This window comes from Taudactylus pleione, unplaced genomic scaffold, assembly GCF_031769625.1.
Source record: "Taudactylus pleione unplaced genomic scaffold, aTauple2 ptg000788l, whole genome shotgun sequence".
NCBI classification, from domain to species: Eukaryota; Metazoa; Chordata; class Amphibia; order Anura; family Myobatrachidae; genus Taudactylus; species Taudactylus pleione.
In genome coordinates, this window is record NW_028285190.1 from 190,085 (window position 1) to 212,641 (window position 22,557).

At 43.5% G+C, this 22,557-nt stretch overlaps 1 protein-coding gene across 4 annotated transcripts in view; it reads right to left on the reverse strand.

The window, feature by feature from the left end:
- Window positions 1–17,956: 17,956 nt before the first annotated feature.
- The window catches only part of ARHGAP21 (Rho GTPase activating protein 21), a 194,878-nt gene continuing 190,277 nt past the window's right edge, over window positions 17,957–22,557 (reverse strand). For all 4 annotated transcript variants that reach the window (XM_088457850.1, XM_088457849.1, XM_088457847.1 and 1 more), the window contains one exon: window positions 17,957–19,778. In XM_088457850.1, coding sequence (XP_088313976.1) covers window positions 18,916–19,778 — 863 coding nt within the window. In that variant the 3' untranslated portion in view covers window positions 17,957–18,915. The remainder of the gene's footprint in view (window positions 19,779–22,557) is intronic.

The following is a 22,557-nucleotide window of genomic DNA, read 5'->3' on the forward strand; positions in this document are numbered from 1 at the left end:
AGCCATTGCGGTATAGTCTGCAAGTATGTCCCTATTGCTGGAAGGGATTGAAGTGCGGGTGGCTGCACATGGCAATAACCCTTCTCAGACGGCATTAGGTAGCACACCAATGGACCTTGCTAGACAGGTGGGTATTGGTAAATACCAGCGGTACCATAGTGGTGCTCTAGCCAATCAGCTCCTAACTGTCATCTGTTTGAAAAATGACAATTGGGAGCTGATTGGCTTGAGCACCATTTCTCATACTCATTGTGAGTGATAAAACTTGATGATAAATCAGGCCCTACAGTACGTATTGTAGCAGTGATAACACACTGTAAATACGCTGGGGAGGCAGAAAGTCCCCAATATAATGCTTTGTGTTACTGGCAGGGTCTATCATCCCAAAACAGCAGCCAAGAGCAAAAAAAGGAACACGGTTAGTGAACCAATGACTGCACTCACTGTGATCTGGGTAGCATCTATATGCCCTTTCACGGAGAGGACCGTGATGTCATCAGTTACCGTCCAACGTCATTCCCTACCATCCCTGTGGACATAGAGGGGGAATGTAAACCTGCGAGCGAAGCGATCCCGCAAGGGGACAAATGTCTTCTTTTGGTGGCCTTTATGGGCATGGAACCGCACTTCCGCCCTCACTCCACGTCACTTCCAGGTATAGATACTAAAGGGGATCTATACCTATCCCAGCAGTCTGGCCACGTGAAGCTGCCTGGTGCACAGCTGCAGATGTCGAAGTGAAACAATTGTATGTGTTTGTTAGTTACTATTCAGTATTGCCGGTAAGTTCCTATCTCTTTCCACAGCTGTTCATTGGTGGAGTTTTAGAAAGTTAAGGCACTTCAACTATGTTCATTCTTATTGTAATATAAGGTCAGCAGGAGGAGATTTCAAATATGTGGCTGATTCAGAGATGAGAGCAAATAAAAATAATAATTCAAAAAAGGAATAAAAAAGGATTATCTTTCCACTTGGACCAAACCATGTTGTAATTAAATGCAACAGGTACAAATACATCTATTTTTGTTGTTGCCTAAGTAGTGGCTGATTTTGCATGTAGCCCACAAACACAGGACAGCTTAATTTTTACACTCCAATTTAGGGGCTTATTAAATTGGTATCAAAAATTAACGTAGTGTTCCCGCTAGGCTGTTTTAGCGGGGCGCGGCGCCCTGCCCTCTTTCTGGAGGGCAAAAAGCACCCTGCCCTCCAGGAGGAGGGCAAAAAGCGCCCTGCCCTCAAAGCCTGCGGGAGCCGTTCTCTCCCGCGGGACACAGTGTCCCACGGGTAGAGAAACATGCGGTGACCCAGTCACCGCCGGAGAATAGTCTGCAGGGCTTGGGGGCTGCCCGGCGTGTCCGTAAGTGCCGGGCACGCACCCAAGAGTGACGAAAAGGGGACGCGTCTTATAGACACGCCCCCTTTTCCGATGACCACGCCCCCTTCTCGGCCGCGCGCACCTTCGAATCGCAAAGCCGTAGCACAGCCAGCATAAAGACGCCAACTACCGTTATCTCACATCTGTAATGCCTTGCAGTCCTGCGTATACATCGGGAACATCGTCCCCGCACGCACATTTACAGCAGGTCTGACCTGCCGCAGAACTGCAAGTCTTGTTGCACCCAGCGAGTACTCAAGATGCGTATGCCATCTCAGTGGCTAATTTATGCACGCCCATGCAACGGCGTTCAAACGGACAGGCACGCCTGCGTTTCCCCGACCACTCCCCCGTCACCACCAAACACTCACAGCCTGTCACTCACTCTGCGACGGGTTTTATTCTGCTTAAGTGATCGCAATAGCGATTGCAATGCTAACTCATGCACGCGTGCTACATACGGATGCGCAGTACGCACCATCGATCGCTCTGTGTATGCTGTTGCAATCCATGCTGAATCAGGACCATAATATGGACACTTTTACTCCTCGCTATCTCTTCTGCACACAGAGGGCCTGATTCAGAGCCGGACGCTCTGAAAGAGCGTTCGCTCTGAATCAGGGTGTTTTTTTTTTTTTGTGCGGCCTCCTGGCCGCTTGCATAGCTGTGACCACCCACAGCTATAGCGAGCGGCCATGATGATGGTCGCGATGGTTAAGACCATCGGGCTTGCGACGAGACCCTTGTGGTAGGGTCTCGTTTATCGCAAGCCCCAGAGAGCTTTCGGCTCTAACAGAGCCGGATGCTCTCCACTGACATCACTCGTGATGTCAGTGGGGCCGCCCCCCAAACGGCAAGCGTTCCCACGGGAACACCTCCATTTGGGCAGCCACCCCCCTGGCACATCCACCAAACGGGGCGAGCTGTCACTTAACATCGACAGCTCACCCGCCTTTGGTGCGAGACCCTGGAGCGACGGATTGTCCGTTGCTAGCCGGGTCTCGCGCATGCGCAAGACGGAGCCGGCTCCGTCATGCGCATGCACTGTGGGCCACCATCAACCCGGTTGCAAGCGCTCAGCGCTTGCGACCAGGTCTGAATCAGGCCCAGAGTCTCTGATTTGGCAGCTGTTATGATCCATGACAGCGGATCATCTTGGTGGCAGGTCCCAGCTATAGTAGTCACTGGGATACTGCATCTTGCCCTTATCCATGTTCCGGCTGTTGCAGGCAGCCGGATTCCTACCTTGTCTGTATACAGCTCTTGCTGTTTGTCTGTGTGCTGGATTCCACTGCACACTAATTAATCATGTCTTGTCTGTGTGCACAGTTCAGTTGCACACTAGCAGTCATTAGGAAGGGCTCTCTGCAGGAAACGCCTTTGATTGGATCCTGCATCGCATAAGTTACAGCCAGCCCTTGACTCAATTTCGGCTATAGCGTTTGTTGCGATTCTTTGTCTGTATATTCAAGCAAGCAATAACTTTTTACAGCAATTCCTGATATCACTAACTGGCTGCAAGTAGCCAAGTGCATACCAGCTTTTCAGGCTGCAACTAGCCAAGTACATGCCAGCTATTCAGGCTGCAACTAGCCAAGTGCATACCAGCTATTCAGGCTGCAACTAGTCAAGAGCATACGAGTCCTCAAGACTGCAACTAGCCAAGTGCATACCAGCATCTCCCTTCACACACCTGCCCACCCACTTCGCTCCACAACTGCATGCCGCCTCTCCTGCCAACCGATTACTTCCTCCCACTCCAGTCTCCGATTTTGCCCGTACAGCTCCCTACCTCTGAAATTCTCTTCCTCTATCTATCAGACTCTCCACCTCTCTACTAACTTTCAAAACGGTCTCTCAAGACCCAATTCTTCATCAAAGCCTTTCAGCTCTCATCCTAACCCACTGCTCCATGATCCTTCCTCACTGTCTACCCCATCTGTCACCCTTGTCTGTTTGCCGCGCCCCTTTAGAATGTAAGCTCTCACGAGCAGGGCCCTCTGCCCGTATTTTCTTCTCCTTCCTTCTGCTATCATTTACTCCTAACTCCCCACAATGGCCCTTAACACTTGGTTGCTGATGTCCTGCTTCTTTTTTAATTGTTACGATGGTTTACACACTTTGCTGCAGTAACAATGTCCTTTTCCTGCATTGTTTGGTACTGTTAATATTTTTTTTTTCTTGTGTGCTCATTTGCTGATGTATTTTGTAAGGTGCTGTAAAATTCTTGTAGCGCCATATAAAAAATGTAGACTAATAATAATTACAGCAGAACATTACAATGTACCGTCAGTTTCTGACAACCATCGTGATGGTGCCGTTCTAGAGTGCTCCCTTTCATGCTGTGTTGTGAGACCATAGCCCCATGGAAATGGCTGCCAGAGACTGAAGAAGGAAACAATCACAAAGAAACAGGAGCTATAAGGAACATTCTACACTATATGAACAAAAAGGAAGAATATTGAGTGTAGCTGGGTCTGAATATTAATGTCTAGATTTATTGAATCATTATCAAAGGTGTGTAACAGAATGGTGGATATCACATAGACACCACATTATAAATAAAAAAGATCATTTTATAGAATTTCCATAGCAATGATTTATCCAAGCATCCATCCATGGGCCTCAATGGAACTTAACACATATTTTAGCCTCCAGCTCCACACTAGGTGGAGAATTAGGAAAAAAATCCTTATATTAATGTAGAACTGTTGGGACACAGGGCCTGATTCAGCAAGGAACGCATGGATGCAGACGTACACACCCGGCCTCTGCGAGAATATGCTAATGAATGCATACGCACAGCAATCACAGCACACAGATGCAGATGGCCAGCACTACCTAATGCCGCCCCCTTTACCGTCCGCTAACGTCAATACTGATGCGCAAGGCTGAGAAAACATTAATGCACGCAGAGGGACACAAGGCTGCGTCCAGCATCTCAGTGGCTAATTTATGCACTCCCCTGTAACGGGGTGCGAACGCACTGGCTCATCTGACCATTCCCCTTATCTACCCACAAACGGCACTTCTTGTCAGTCACTTTTCCCTTGGTCTGCGTATTGACTGCGCTCGCAGTGAGCGTTTCGCGCACTGCGACCCAGACGCATGCACAGACTGCACACATCAGCCGATTGCGCGCGTCTGCATCCATGCGTTCCTTGCTGAATCAGGCCCTCAGTGTAGTACACACACACTTGAAGTCATCGATTAACCTGAACATACAGTCATTAATGCCTCTTTATACAATTCAGCATCAAAAATACCCTCCTAGATTCCCAAGGCCATTAGTAATAGGCAGCCCTGCCCCTATTTCCTGCTCCATACAGAACAGGGTTCACACTGCAGCATGAGAGAGCTCGTACGAAGCTGATCTACCCTATAGGAACATGGTGGTACCTGTCCAGGGTAACAGATAGATAGAATAGGTTTAATAGACCTGGTGTATATTATATGCGAAGAGATCGGAAAACAGCACTTTTATTTTACTACAAAAGATATTTTCATGATTAATGTGTATTTTACTTTTAGGGCTGAATAGTATATAATATGGTCCAAAAATGATTTGAAATCATAGTATAATGAACACGTTAAGGATATTATGACTGCATGACATTGTCTCGCAAAATGATCACAGATTATTTTTGATCCCACTGGATCTTGGGGTATTAGGGATTCACTCTTACTGTCAGTAAACTCCTGTTACTGATGCTGCCACCACCAAACTCCTACAATAGAGCATGGAACCGCTTACTTCCACCCAGGCTCCTACACTGGAACCACTTCTCCAAGGCGCCTACTCCAGCACCTGGGACCGCTTGCCTCTGGGTATGTGTGGGCACACTGCTGCAACACTTCCTGGATAGTGTCGGCTAACTTCCACTGGTCCCTCACCATGGACCAGTCTCTGTAGAGTAGCTGGCAGAAGGCTTTAGTTTGAAGACACTGGGCTCATTCCAGAATAGCCGGAGAATGGAACACCATTTTGTGCTATTCTATTGGTCACAGGATACATGTAGATGTATTGTGTTAAAGGCAAGATGTTTATTGCTCAAAAGTCTTTAAAAAGACTAATGTTCCCCATACACGGTGCGTTTGGTATAAGATCTGATCTCGCATACGATTTTCCTTGAAATTTCTTTCCTTGACATTCTGTACAATCGTTCCTTTTCTTTACACAAATCGTTTAAGATATATCGTATACAGCAAATAACCACATGATGCACCTACTGGAATGTCAATAGGGGAGGGCTTATCTAGGGGGTATAAAGGCAGCATACATTTTACGTCTGTGCGCACACTGCTCTGTGACTAGTGAGGCTTAGTTTTATACCTGCTGAACGCTGTACATCAATATTGTGCTCTGCTTTGTTTTAAGGCTTGCCTTTACAAAGTGTGATTATTCTGCTTTCTATTGTCTGCTGATGGATTCCTATCACTATAAGCTTCTGCTAGCCTATGGCTATCTGAAGCTGAAAGGTGAAGGAGCCAAGGAGAGGAGGAGGTTGAGGTCCTGCTGGTCCATGGAGTGGCTGATGAGGACAGAGACTCGCTCCCATATGCCCCTGCTGATGGAGATTAGGGAGAACAACCTGGACAATTATCACAACTACCTGCGTATGGATGACGCCACCTTCCAGGAGTTGTTGCGTCTGGTGACCTCCTATATCAGGAGATAGGACACCAATATGAGGAGGGCCATCCCGCCTGAGGAGAGGCTCATTGCGACACTAAGGTACCTGGCTACAGGGAGGTCGTTTAAAGACCTGAAGTTTGGGACCCTCATTTCCCCCCAGGCTTTGGGGCGCATCATCCCGGAGACCTGTGATGTCATTGTCAATGTCCTGAAGTTCCACTACTTAAAAGTAAGTAAAAACACTACACATTTTTATCTTTAAAAAAAAAAAAAAAAAAAAAGTTTTTCTAACACTGTGGGTTTGAAAAACAACCAACATGGCTGTATACTGTATATCTATAAAGTTATTTTGTACATAAATGCAAAACCAACATGGCTGTTTTTTAATGTTTCACAAAACCAACATGGTATATCAACAATATAAATAGTGCTATATCCACAAGTTTTATGTCTCCCAATAGCTAGATTTAGAAATTCTAAAATTGTGGCGGATCCTCATCCTCCGCCAACATGGCACTATACAGAACATCAGAGGATGTGGAGGGGTTGGTGATTTGATAAGTAGGATAACTGGGATGTGGTGTAGGGTGGGATGGGGTTGGCCCCATTAGTGGTGTGGCCTGGTAGATTGGTGGAGGATAACTACAGGATGTAGAGGGGCCATAGCTAAATGGCTGCACCAGGGGAGAGGGTCATTGGTGAGCCTTGCAGTGGTGGCCAGCTTCTTCATTCTCCCCCGGATGACTGTATCATATAGAATCCGTTGGGCATGGATTTGCTGGCTTTCCTCCATTTCCCTCAGATTACTAGCTAAGTGTGTGTCCAGGTTGTTGAACATGTCCAGGGGTTTATTTAATGCCTGCTTGACCTGGTGTAACAAATCATTCTGCTGAACCTGGGTCTTATGCTGGTATCTCCTGCGTTTCGGGGCAGGCTGGGGAAATTCTGCCTCGCTACCACTTTGGGCGGCAGTTTGTGAGCTGACCCTTAGGTCCAGGTTAGGTGTTGAAAGCTGTTGGAGAAGAGAGAAATTATTAATTTTAATAACATGTTGTATAAATCTTTTCTTTTATTCTTTCTTTATTCTAGTTCCCAACAACGGTGGAGGAGTGGCAGACCATTGCTGAGGATTTTGAACGCAGATGGAACTTCCCGAACTGCGGTGGAGCAATAGACGGAAAATACATCCGGATTACCCCACATGCCCACAGCGGATGCTTTTATTATAACTATAAAGGATTTTTCAGCATAGTCCTTATGGCGGTGGTGAACGCCAATTACAAGTTCATTTTTGTTGCTGTGGGACAAAATGGCCGTGCTTCAGATGGGGGTATTTAAGTAAACACTCTTCTATGAAAGACTTAGCTCCAGTAGCGGAAACGAAGCACGGCCTAAACTATGTTTTTGTGTTTGATGAGGAGTTTGCTCTACATGAGCATTTGCTGAAGCCGTATGTGCAACGGGGCCTGCCAAAAGAAAAGTGCATCTTCAACTACCGTCTATCCAGGGCACAGAGTATAGTTGAGAACACATTTGGCATTCTATGCAACAGTTTCTGGATTTTCCATACAGCAATAAATCTACATGTGGACAAAATTGATTCTGTTGTCTTGGCCTGCTGTGTCCGGCACTATACATTAGAGGACATCAGACACAGTTGTGTCTGACGACCTGGAACATCCTGAGGAAACAGTGCCAATGCTCTCTGTGGCCCCATCTTCAGCGTTGGTAACAACAGGGACTGGGCGGGCTAAAGAGGTCAGGGAGCAATATATGGCCTACTTCAGTGGAGTGGGGGCAGTACCATGGCAGGAGGACAGTATCCGCTAATGGACTATAGTGGAACTGTGACTTTTAAAAAAAACATTTCATATAGTGTCTAATTAATATGTTTTATATTTACTCCTTCAGAACAGGACGCTTGCTACATGTCTGGGTTGTCCACAACAGGCTCCTCTGGCGGACTCTCCATCATTAAGGCCTGTGATGGTCGCTGTGGCTCCAGCAGGAATTTCAGGAGGTCAAAGTACCATAGCGTACCTGATGGCAAGGTGAAGCAATTTGCTTTGAATCGCATCATCGTCCCGCCCTCAGTAACACAAATCTGGAAATCGTGGTAGAATGTCATAGACGGTGGGGGGCCATGAAGAGGAGATTTTGGGATGACCTGTCCCCATCCTTACTACCTGGACCTCCCTTTCCATGCACTTCCAAGAGAGGGACTTGCTGAAGTTAGCAAGTTTGGCTCGCAGGTATGTCAAAATAAACAGATTGGAAGGTGGCAGATGGGTCCCCTAGGTCTCACCTAGCCTTAAGTGACAGTCTAGTGGATAATCTGACCCTGATCTCACAGTAGCTGGCAGAGAGTTTCAGCCTGGAGACACTGTGCTAAATACCAGAACAGCCGTAGTAACAGAATAGCATTTGGCGCAGTTCTGTTGTCGCAGGATACAGATGCAGTCATCTTAAAGGCAAGATGTGTATTGCTCAAAAAGACTTCCCCTTGGGGGTATCACAGTATACAGATGTTCAGGAGCAGTATAATTCTTATTGATGTCATGGAAGATTTATATTTTCAGACCATGCAAGCTCGTCTTTTATCTTACTCCAATACACAATACCACAGGGGGTAAATCCGCCCTGTGGTTTTTACCCAATCAAGTTAAGTGCATGTGCCTGGTTGGCACAAGTGCATTTTGCTTTAAAATATACATTTAAAATGTTAAATTAAATATGTATACATTTATGCAATCTGTAATATTTGGTATGTAAAGCCAAGCGCTATAGCTTAGCTGTAGGAAACATTTAACTATCTCTGCATTTGCAACTTTAGACTTTAACCATTTTACTGCTGGAGGTACTGGGACTTACTCTCCATCTCCCCAGCGCACTGCAACAGCCAGGCTCCCCCTACTGTAGCCTGGGTAGTTGCTGGTGTTCTCTACTGGTGCAGTGCACCAGGGGATAACAGCCCGACTTACCACAGCCTCTGGACTCAGGGCCTGATTCAGAGCCGGACGCTATTTGCGCTCACTCGTTCATTAAAAAGGGGTGGTTATTCAAATGTACCGTTCGCACTTTGCGGTCTGTTCACGCCTCTAAGTCTGAACGAGCGAACAAAACTTGCGGTCGTAATTTTGAAAAAGACGCCCCCTGGCCGCTTGCACCATACGTCATGTCCGCTATTTAAGAGATTAATCGAGTACATCGAAACAGCGTATGAACTGCTCGCTATCCTTGTGGTTGGTTTTTCCTACCACAATCTTGCGAGCAGTTCTGACTATAAAACAACCAAGTGACGTGGTCAATGACGCTGCTGTATTAATTATGCACACCCATAAAACGCCCGTTTTGACCTTTAAGCACGCCTGCGTTCTGATTTCCACTCCCAGTTTTCAAGCACCTTCCCGTTACCACCCACTACACCTCCTGTCACTCAAAATAGCAGGCATTCGCTATTTAGCGAACAAACGATTTTCGGCCGCACTGACTGGTTCGCGCATGCGTATTAAAATCTGTACGCATGCGCAGTTGTGCGAACATCGGTCGGAACGAACGAGCGGCCGCTTACGAGCGGCTCTGAATCAGGCCCTCAGTCCCAGCTGCAGTGCTCAGCTGCTGTTCTCTTCTCAGCGCTGGGGTGTATACTTCATGGTTTCGCAGCCTCCTTAACTCCCGGCACATTTGACCCGTGGTGGGTTAACCTACCAGTGGTCCGACTGAGTGCCACAGCCACAGGACTGGCTGCCGTCACACTTTAAGGCTCCCCTCTCAGCACCGGGATTTCAGGGAGCTAATTCTCCGTCTCCTCAGCGTGCGGCCACTGTGGAGCTGAGAACTAAGCACCTGGTCTCCAGCGTAGAGCACTCAGCAGCTCTTTACACCTAGTACCCGGAGGCAGCACATTGGGAATTAACGTCCTGCATTGCCACAGCCCTAGGAGGAAATCAGGGGCCGAGGCACACAACATACAAGATGCATTTATTGAAAATGGTGCCCGTGGCAGATAACATTCAAATAAGGTGTCACAGCACATGGGGGCCAACGAGAAGCATTGCTGCAGCTGCCGGAGAGGGTACAAGGCGTGGCACATCAACATTTTAACAGTTTACATTTTAAAACACTTGCCGCCTAGCGCCGGTAACACATTTAACAAAGGTGAATCCCTTCAGTGCCAGGGCAGTAATTTTCCACACGTGGATTGGGGTCTCCGGCCACAGGTACTTTCTACCAGTATTGGTACCGCTCAGTACCATTGGAAGGCTGCCCAGAGAACGTTGTCTGCTACTTATACCATCTTAGTGCAGGCACTGATCACATTGCTTACCAACATTGGGCTAAAAGACTGTCTTACCTGGCCACTTAATGTTTATGTGGAAACAGAACTCTTAATGCTACTAACAAAAGCTAACGCTTATGCTCACTAGTTACAGGCTTATGCATTTTTACTAACAATTGGATAAAGTACTGACTTCAGCTGAGCGATCCTGGCAATATTATAATGAGATGCGCACAATTGTAATAAGTGAGACAATGGACATTTGCGGACATCACTGCACCTTATAGTGAGACCAAACAGTCGTTTTGATACAGAATACTGGTCTATTTTGCCTAGGAAAAAGTAACTGTAGCACATTTTCCACAAATATGTCATATATGGTACAATCCTGATATGATGCTCATGTATGAAACATCTGAGTTATGAGTACATTTTTAACCTGTATCAGAGATTGATATTATATGTATAGATGTGTACCTGATTTAATTTTTCAGAGAAACAAAGTTAGGTGATCGCTTTCCTTAAACTATACTGTGATGTGTACTTTTGGAATGTCACAAATGTAATTCTGATCAAATTCACTACATGCACTATTTATGTCTCTGCACTAATGAATGGGTGTTTGGCACGCTGCTTATATAACTGTTGTATAGGCTTTTCTTCACACATTGAACCTTATTCTATATGTATGTTTTTTTTACATGCAATTAGAGGAGTGATAAACACATTTATTTGCTTGAGGTACAGCTTTTTTTGTATTTGTTAAACTTGGATGTCATTTACCTCAAGTGTGTTCTCTTTACCTCTATTAACTGCAGACAATCTCTATTGAGTAATTCTCTCATTGAGTGTCCAATACATTAAGTATGACACCCAACAGCAGAAATGAAGTCTGAGTAACGTCCCTGTTATCCTGTTGTTTCTAATACCGCTTTTCCACCAAAAACCCAGGTCCGACCTGGGTTTTTGGACATGGTTCCAACCCTGGTCAGACCCATTTACACTGCACCTTTGATCTGGGTTACTCCCAGGTTAGCCCTGTTCACACTGAACTCAGGTCTGCCTTGCTAAACCTGTGAGGTCATAAAAAGTGGGAGGTGAATGCTCGACAACCACCAATCCGCTCATTTTAGGCATGATACAGGTCAGATAACCTGGGTTGCACCGTTTACACTGCACCATTACCTGGGTCCATCCTGGGTCCAACCCTGGTAGCTACCTGGGTTGGATTGCAGGGTCACTTGACCCAGGTTATTTTTCAGGGACCCTTTTACACTGAGCTGCGACCCGGGTAGACCCAGCAAAAACCCAGGTTTTTGCTGTGGTGTAAAAGGGGTATTAGGGTAAACTGCTCTCTGGTAATCTGTCACTCCTCACAGATAGCATATTGCATAGGTGAGGAGCAGTAGAATGAGGAGTAGCAGCTCTGTACACTGACCTTCTTTACACTCCGTGTATGTCACTTTACCAAGACATGACGTAATATAGGGTACACTTGGATACAAATGACATTTATAATATTTATGTGTTGATATTGTTAGATTTTGCTATTTGTAGGTTGATAGGCATACGAGCTTGATTCAACCCGGATGCATCATAATATGTGACATCAATGAGATTTAATGCACTGATACAGTATGATGTAGCTAGTTGAAGCTTGGTATACATACGCCTTTATGATCCAAATATTTCGCCTCATTTAAGATTAATTATGACAGCATTTATCACAGTGAGATTCTGTTGATTATCTCATTATAGGTTAAAAGTGACTTACTAGTCACTTTATTATATAACAAATTTTATTCAAATATTTCATTGTTGTGTTTTGTATGTGTAATATAATGTGTATAGATCTGTTAGATGTTGTATTCGCAACCTATGATATTGATCTCTATTTTTAAGAATATGTATTAAAAGTTAAGATTTAATTACTTCTACTATTCATCTATTTAAGGAGTGCTCACCAAACAGAGTTCTTATCTTTTTCTTTGTTTTGCATATTGTACCCAACTCTAGTAGTGAGCACTGCCACTGCAGAGTATACATTATTCATTTTCCCCAATTATTAATTGGAACATTGGTCTACTATACATTTGATTTATTCTTTTTTTGCTTGTGCTTTGTTGTTCCCCTTCCCCCACCCTATTTTTGATGTCATATACAGTGTCAGATTGGGGCATGAAGGGTCCACCAGTGGAATGCAGTGGTAGAGATCCGCTGGAGGGACATGGCTAGCCTCAGAGCTGGGTTAAGTTCCACATGGGCCTATTGTGAGAAGCGTGACTAGTGTAGTGTGGGAATGGCCATGCCATATATACACTTCCACGACCAATTTTCATGCCCTCCTGATATCCGTGGTATCCAATTAAAAGTAAAGAAAAAAATCAGGTGCAAATTCTTTTGAAAACACACGGAAATTAGAAAAAAAAATCTGCATGTTTAAAAAAAAAAAAAAAAGCCCTGTTTGTTTTATTCGTATGAAATTAAACTAACAAAAAAAAAGGTTTAGGTTAATAATAAACAAAAAAATTCAAATGTAAAAAAAAAAATTGTAAACTTTTCGTTTAGATTCAAAAGAAAAAATGCAAAAAAAAAATTAGCAAAAAGAGAAAAAAAAGGTGATTTGGGGATAATTTTAGGCCAATTAAAAAAAAATAACACAGTAATAAAAAAAATATAAATAAATTATTTTTCATTTAAGCAATTGCTTTAAATTTGAGGTGCAGAAATTAATGAAAAAAGTTGATTTGGTGTAATTTCAAGTCATTATTGGTTTTAACAACCAATAATGACATGTAATTATTGGGCTAATTAAGCAAATTGGAGATTTCTAACTGCTTAATTAGTCATTAGGTGGGTTGTCTTAGGGATTCTGAAGCAAGTCCCAACAATTTCTTCCTAAAAATAGGAAAAATTAGACCTGATCTGAAGGTGCTTAAAACAAAAATTACAAGCTTAAAACAAAATTAAACAAAATTCTCATACCCAATTGTATAACAAACATTTCACACCTGCAGGAAAAACCCAACAGCACAAGATTTTTGGAAAATTCGCTCCCAATTGGATATGCCCCAATGTCTCCCTACTGTATATACGTAAAAGCAGAAAAATTGCTTCATTTTGTGAGGAAACTAGAAATACAGTTATTATATATATATATATATATATATATATATATATACACACACACTTTATGGGCGACCATGTGGCCAGCTGGTCATCATGCGGTCATGGTGATGGGCCTATTTTTATGTGGAAGCCTGGATCTGTAGTCCCAATTACCCCATTGTTAATCTGGTCCGTCCCAGCCTCCAGAAATGTGTGGGGAAAGAACAAAAACTACGCAGGTCACTCATCTGAGTGATTCATTATGATTTTAGCCAGTGTGAGGCCTCTCTCCAACCCCTTCCCATCCACAAGCAATGTTGTGTGCACTAATGTTAGGTACAAGCAGCTTACCCTTCACAAGTAGTGTGACGTAGGATATACCTCCCAATTGTCCTTGCAATGAAGACAACATTTTGATTGACTGGTGCAATAACCTATATTCAGGGCTACACCCCTAGAATGATATTTGGTTGACTGTCTAGTTTACGGTTCCTGCAGATTTTACATCCTGCTGCTTATTGTTTGGATCCTGGAATGTTGAGGATGTTTGGAAAAAGGGTTCGATACATGAAATCTGCTATGGCTAGCAATGAGTGAACACTAAGCCTCCCTCCCGAAAACCAGCATCCATGTTTTATACATAGGCTGTCTGTGTAGAGCCATGACATAAAATGAATAACATTTAAAAAATTGCAACCAGCTTGTACCTATAAACCATACCCCTACTTGTTTCCACGATCTTCTAAACTTCCTGTTACCTACAGTAGTTAAAAGCAATACAAGTCACAGTCTAACCACTTCTTTCCAGTTCTCTCCACTCTTGGATATCCCCATTCTTCCATCCGTTCCATGCCCACTATAATTGCTCACAACTTAAGGCCCCCTAACATGGTGCGATTTGCTTACGATCTAATCTCGTTTGCGATTTCCCTTGAATTCCTGAACTCTCCTGGCCATACAATATTGTGCCCACACACGGTATGATTGTACAAACAACCATACAATATAGACGGGTCGTAAACAACTGCAGTATGCAGTACTATCGACCATCATCCATCACGCACACACACAGAAAGCTGTGTGCCAAATCCAGTACTATAGGTCAAAATCTTACTGCATGTTCACTTGATCTACGATGACTATACACAATGCCGGGGACACGCATCGGCATCGTGATCGTCCCCACAAACGGCACTTTTTACACGATTGGTCGTTCCGATTGATCGAAAATGGCAAAATTGTGTAAAGAAAATCGCAGTGTATGGGGGCCTTAAACCACTGTAATATCCACACCAATATAACGTAATAAGCCAGTGTGACTACTGCCCCAGCCCTCTGTAATATCCCCACCAATCCTAGCCTACTGTAATAACCCAATGGCTCCACTCTCCTGGCCCACTGTAATATTCCCACCAATCATAGCAGAAAAGCTGATTTCGCATCAGCATCGGCATAACTGCACATGAATATTATGTTGGTATAAACATGTAACTTTCCCTTGTAAATTGGTATGTAGCATCCTTTGTATGTGGATAGAAGACAAAACTCCTCTGGACTAGTCCCCTTTGAAGATGGGCAACAGAGGTTGTAAGAAGGTCTGTTTCCTGCATCAGCCATAATTATGTCTAATTGTATATGGCATATAAGAAAAATGTCAGTTGATATTACAGGACATCTGGCCAGGCCCTTGGTAAACCATCATTAAGAGCCCCATGTTCTGTGTAGGGTCAGGGATCAAAGAATGGTTGTTTATACCGAGACATTCAGTCTACAGATGTGTATATTTCTCACCTAATCAGTGGGCACGTTTATTGACCTAAGACTAGGGGCCTGATTCAGAGCTGGACGCTCTGACAGAGTGCTCGCTCTGAATCAGGGCCAGGCTTTTAATTTTTTGGATCGGCCTCTTGGCCGCTCGCATAGCTGTGGGTGACCACCCACAGCTATTGCGAGCGGCCAGGATGATGGTCGCAATGGTCAAGACCATCGCGACCATAGGGCTTGCGATGAGACCCTTTGTGGTAGGGTCTCGCCCATCGCAAGCCCCAGAGAGCTTTCGGCTCTAACAGAGCCGGAAGCTTTCCACTGACACTTGTGATGTCAGTGGAGCCGCCCCCCCCCCCAAACGGTAGGCGTTCTCATGGGAACACCTCCGTTTGGGCAGCCACCCCCCCCACCAAATGGGGCGAGCTGTCACTCAACATCGACAGCTCGCCTTCTTTGGTGCGAGACCGGGAGTGACGGAGCGCCCGTCACTAGCCAGGTCTTGCGCATGCGCACGACGGAGCTTGCTCCGTCATGCGCATGCGCTGTGGGCCACCATCGACCTGCTTGCGACCAGGTCTGAATCAGGCCCTAGGTTCCAAACTTCACAGAGAGCTGAAGGTATAATAAAAGAACCCCTGCTCAGGTGGCCGGGAAACCCTGAGGCTTTAGCCAGCTGGACAATACACTCTGAGCTGACAAGGGTTAAAATCACCAGGGAGGAGGGTGATGCCTGGAGAAGCAGGCATAAAAATGTGACTCAATTCTGGTTCAGTGTTCATTCTGCGTGAATGCTATCAAATGATACAGATGTTCCAGAGTTCACCATTGGGACGGCCTCATCCCAAAACCAGTCAATCCAACTGAGTGGTTTGTTTATCCATTTTGCCATTTTATTTTTTGGAAATTGTAACTGTGTGATTCTTTTTAACATTATTATATTCTTTGTAACTTTTGTAAATAAGCTTTGAAGATATTCTTGAATTAAGCATTAATTCTAGTTCTGGATCTGTGTTCTTATGACCCAAGACCCTGTATGGCTCATGTTACCTATTTTTGCTAAGTGTGCATAATTGTATGGCAGGTAAGAGCAAAGGCTTACCCTGTGTTTTAACACTAAACTTCCCCTCTGCTGGTAAAAGTCACGGGCGGCGATTTCTCAGATTGGCGTATCTGGAGTGTCGGTCCGCAGAACCGTGACAATAGCCTACTGTAATAACCCAATGGCTTCACTCTCCCAGTAAATGAAACAGTCCAACTGCTCCAGGCCCAGAGTAATATCACCACCCAAACATCCAGTCCCTACCAACGGTAATAATCCCCCCTCTATACTGTTGACATCCCACTGTAAAATCCCCACCCCTGTAAGCCCACTCTTATTTCCTCACCACTCATTCCCTTTCAAGTTATCCGTAATATCCAAACCCCTCAACTTCTCCGATCTCACTGTAATATCCTATTCTTCCCAGCCCAGTATAATATGCTAAAACCTCCCCCCCACCACCCAAAACCACTGTAATAACCCCACTGCTGCCTAGATGCAACCTTTATTCTGATTAGTATAACAGCACAGTAATGTTTAGCATGGTGGCAATGATAGGTCTTGATCAATGTGGCAGATAGAGGATACCGGACTACCTGTAACTATTTACCCGTTTCTGAAAAACGCCTGAAAATGACAGGGAGATGGTATCTACAATGTCCAGGTTCAGACCTCCACTTCCCTTGCACTGACAAAGGATAGAGATTATGTTTGTTTTCGGGGCTGGTGTAAGAAAAAGAACACATGCAAGAGGAGGATCTATTGGCAGTGCATGACCATGGGCATGTTCTGGTGGCTGCCTTATCACTTCAACACAAACATCATTCTCAACAGCTTGTTCAGGCACAACACATGCATCATCATAATGGTCATCCTCCTCATCTCCAACACCTCCCTACCCACGGGGAGCTTTAGCATTGAAGGAACATCCAAAGTAGAATCTTCCCCTTTTTTAATCTGTAGTCATCATGACATTTCCAAATAGTTGAAATTGTAGATTGGTTAAAAAGTTGCAGAGAAAGGTCCAAAGCGGTCCACGGTGCCAGTCTTATGTTGTGTACAGGGCACAGGATATTGGCCATTTGATGAACCCTGTTTGTATATCTGCCTTTAAAATAGGTAATTTACTACCAGCATTAGTACTGGGATGCTCTGTTCAATAGGTAGATCCATGATAACAGCAATAGTCACACTGCAAATGTTATTGATATACTAGCTAAAATTATAAGAACCATATAGGGGAGTGTATATTGGTTGGTTGCCCAACTGGTATGGTGGAAAAAAACATTTTGAAAATCCTTGGATTGACGAGGAACTGTCAACACACAGCTGTTTGCTTATAGAGTGTCATTAGAGAATACACCCACAGTACAACCCATACACACATCTTAAATGTATTTATTTTAATGAACATTGCTTAATTCCACAGGGGTTAACTTTCTGAAACCCTTGGAACAAAGAGCAGGAAGAAGGGAAAGATGGACACTATGAATGGCCCTATGATGCACAATTTTGATAATGTTTCTAAAATCCAGTGCAGCGCCAGTAGGTGTGAGTACACCAGAACTGTGGTGGTTCAATTAGCAAGGCTCCGCTAATTTGTGGGAGAAGGGCTGATGAGTTAACATCAGTTTATGAACCAAAATAACTCTTGAATTGCATCAGTAATCTCAAACAATTAAAAAAAAAAAAAAAAACAATTATACACCTTACAATTATTAGAAGAAAAAATAAAATGGTAACAGAAAATGCTCATCCAGCCTTTAATATTAGTTTTTTTACCCTATAATTTAAATTACATCTTAAGTACTTAAAAAAATAAATCACCAAATGAATTTTATTTCCAGTGTTTAAAGTGGGTATGCACACAGGCATGGTACAAGGTGGTATGAGATCTCCATGCAAAATTATACTATTTTCAATGAAAGAAACCAGTTCCACCCAGGATTTACTATCTACATGCCTATCTTACAGCATTTATATCAAATCTGGTATCTGAAGATACACAATGTTTATGTACATAAGTTAACGTATCTTACAGAAAGATTAAAAATTCAAGTCACATAAAACTTAAAAAAACAAAAACAAAAAAAACTGTATTAAAAGTTGGTATATAAAACTTGAAGAATCTACCGGAATGCAAACGAATGGAAGCACTGAGTCCACCTGTTAAAATCTGTAAAATTTAATGAGATCGGGAAACTGATAAAATGCTCTACTTGTTCACAGTAGGTTCCTCTAATTAGCGTGTAACAATATGGCACCCTAGCACACCAGATGAATTCATGAGGCACTTTTCTTCCTGACTAAACAAAAATAGTACATTGTTATATGGTGAATGTCTGCTAATGAGAAAACCCTGGGTTACAGAAACCATGTATGCACAAAGTTAAGCGAATGATTTGTTCAGATTTTACAAGTACTTCCATCAAGAAGGAGTAGTTGGGTTTTTTTTGGCCACTCTGAAGACTTTCCACAGGGCCTATGAATGAATTCAGCCCTCACGCAGGCTGCAAAAACGTAAAATAAAAAAAAAAACAATTCAGGCACAGAACGATATACAATAGACTGGAATTTTACTAAAGACCTAGGCAAGCTTTAGCTCGCCAACTGTCATCATACTACAATGCAAGCCCCATCGGCAACTGCTGGGTAGATTCACATTGCCTATCTTGGAACTTATGGACAAAAGCTGTGGTGGAAATCATTTAAAGGTACTGGTAGAATCGGGATCTGGCCACCCGAGTACCAGAAAGTTTATGGGGGTGAGCATCAACAGCAGGACTAAAGTTATTCTTGTTTTTGCTCTGGTAGCTCTCTCCATTTAATGTGTCAGCTGATTGTAGGGATGTCAAGTGGGATATGTTTTCGGTTATGTTGCTGGGTGTGGCTACGTTGACTTGCGACGAAAGTGATGTACGAGAATTTGGCGTTGACGAGTCTGTTAAGTTAGTGTTCTCTAAAACCAGATCCTCTGGATTTTCTGTATTGAGTTCAGGTGTGCTAGTGCGTAAACGCTCTCGAGCAAGCCACTCGGAGATCGAGAGGTCTTGCGATGGACACTTTGGCTTTAATCGATCCATGGCAGAAAGTTCAGCCTCTTTACTCCCCTGTTCTGGCTCATGCATTTTCCAAGAATTTAAAAAGCTTATTTCAGCAAAGTCTCTCTGTCCTCCTAGAGTGTGCCGCCGCCTAATATTTTTCTTCTTTCGGCTCTCGGCGGCACGTTCTTTTTCGCTTCTGGTTCCAAACATATCATCTGCAGATGCTTTCATACGCACTTTAAGCCTATCTGTTATTTTCAGCCTCCAGCCGAGTTCCTGCTTTTCCGGTTCATTTTTTATGGACAAGTCCAAGTTGCCGGATGGCACTTCTTTCTTGATCATCTCCACAACATTAGCTGAAGCAGTGGTTTTGTCGCTTTTGCCTTCTGTTGAACATTCGCTGTCTGTTTTTTGTCGTGTAGACTTTTTTCTTGATAAAGTGTCACATTCTATAAGTTTATGAGAGCTAAACCGGCGGCTGTCCAACCGGGGGGTTGCGCTGTCCTCTGTGCAGCTGGCGCTTCCTTCTGAAAAGGGAAAAAAAAAGGATATAGAATTAAATAAATGAAAATAATTATTACAATTTTTCCTGTATTATCTATTCATACTGATTTGTAAACTGCAGCCTGCGGCCTGTCACAGATATACTTTGCTGAAACAGCTGTGTTTTTAAATCTTAATTATAAAATTGTTAAAACTGGTCTTGTGGTCATGATCTCCATGCAACCTGAAAAGATGATTTTCAAAATTAATACATGTTGAGTCTCCCATATCCAAAATACTTGGGACCAGGGGTATTTTGCATATCGGAATATTCCCGTATTTTGGAATATTTGCATACTAAAATGAGATCTTGGGAATGGGACCCAAATCTAAACACAGAATGCATTTATTTATTATATATACACCTCATACACACAGCCTGCAGAACCTTTTATTACCAATGACTTTCTATCACCCTTCACTTTTAGCATTCATATACAGCTATGAATACATAACTAAGGCTTACATCTTAATTTCCACATTCCCTTTATACAGTAGTAGGGGTATCTAACATGCGGCCCTCTAGCTGCTGTGGAACTACACATCCCAACATGCCATGCTACTATTTTGCTATTAGGGCATGCTAAAACTATGTCAGGGCACGCTGGGATATGTAGTTACACAGCAGCTGGAAAGCAGCATGTTAGATACCCCTGTTTTACAAGATGTATGCATCTGCGGCATACTGAGAATGTGAGGGAACCGTAACATTGGGAGGCACCTAAATGTACTCAGGAGATAAAGTGACAGACATGGTAACGGGAGATAAAGTGACAGACATGGTAACGGGAGATAAAGTGACAGACATGGAAACAGGAGATAAAGTGACAGACATGGTAACGGGAGATAAAGTGACAGACATGGTAACGGGAGATAAAGTGACAGACATGGTAACGGGAGATAAAGTGACAGACATGGTAACGGGAGATAAAGTGACAGACATGGTAACGGGAGATAAAGTGACAGACATGGTAACGGGAGATAAAGTGACAGACATGGTAACGGGAGATAAAGTGACAGACATGGAAACGGGAGATAAAGTGACAGACATGGAAACGGGAGATAAAGTGACAGACATGGAAACGGGAGATAAAGTGATAGACATGGTAACGGGAGATAAAGTGATAGACATGGTAACGGGAGATAAAGTGATAGACATGGTAACAGGAGATAAAGTGATAGACATGGTAATGGGAAATGTGTGCACCAGGCATGACATTCAACAGAAATCCCCTTAGAATGTCCTTGTCACCTAGATAAACCAAATGAACAAATACAACTTAAAAAAAGACAGAAAAACGAAATCTAAAGAACATAGAGCCGAATTAAATTAGCTGCGAAAAGTGCCGTCTGGTGAAAAGCGGACTGAATTCGCCTCATTCGCCTGTTTTGCGGCAATGTTTTCTCCATGCGCGTCCACGCTTTACGCCCTAATCAATTGTAAAACACGCGAAAATGTGTTTAGGCGAACGTTCTCCAAAGCGAAACTAGCAAAAAGGACGTCATTTTCCTTGGAAATCAGTCTGTACCCCATAAAAAGCTGCAGTGACCCTGGGAATTAATATAGAATAGTAGTAGCCCTAATAAAGGCATTTAGTGAACTTATTTTGTGGCAATGGACTGTTACATGTATATTTGCATTTATGTGGATAAATGATAGAAAGCAATGATGTTTTTTTTCTGAAAAATAAGTACAGAGGTTAAATTTAGGGTACGTGTAAATGGGTACTAGTATATTTTGATGTCTCTAAAATGTAGATTTTAAAAATCTCAAATATACACCTGCTGCAGCCTCGTGCATTCCCCAAAACACCTGTCGCAATCCATATAGCCCCCCCACACATTTTAAATTTTGCCCCAAAAATTACGTCTTTTTTGGGGGGTGAAGGGTTCTGAGCCAAGTCCCCACGCCCGCACCCTAAAATATGGATTTTACAGTTCTTTTCTCCTGCCTTTTGCTGGAGAAACTTTTCTGCCAGTTTTTGCCTATGGAGTTTTTCGCGTAAGCGAAAACTGCGGGGAATTAAATATGGAAATACTTTGAAAACAGGCGAAAAGTGCAAATCAAAGAATGAAGAGACTCTTCCTGCAGCTGCTGCTTTCAGAGAGTCTGCCGTGCTGCTGATCGGTCAGCACAGCAGGACCCCCCACCCAGCGGCTACAGAGATTAGCAGCCACTGGGAAAAAGTAAATGAACCACCCTCACCCCCTAAAGTGTACCTGGTACCTAAAGCCGCTGTGAAAAGGAAAGTCGCAATGTTCCCGATGGTGGTGATCCGATGTTTGAAAAAACTAATTTTTCTTTACAAATATTTAAAAGAACGAGAGAGATAAAATTATTTTTTTTTAATGAAATCATTTTGGATACAAAAAAAACTGACAATTTCTGAGCAGTTTTTAGAAAGAAAAAAAATTGGCAGTTAAGTGGTTAAACCTTGTAAAGCGTGGAAAATTTAGCCATGGCAACCAATCGGCTTCCACCAATCATTCTATAGAATGTACTAGATAAATGCAAGCTAAAGCTTGATTGGTTGCTATGGGCAACTTCTCCCCTGTCTATAAGGTTTGATACATATCTGCCACTGAGTGATCAGGCATGGCAGGAATTTTTGCAGTTGGGGAGAAGCAAAGAAGAGTTGCTGCTAGCGGGAGTGTAGGGTTATAAGAAAGAGAGGCGGGCACTAGTCGGTGGCAGTGTTGTGGGAGATGGTTAGGAGGTGTGAAGCGTGATTCAGAGATCTGCAGGTGACAGTAACCTAACTT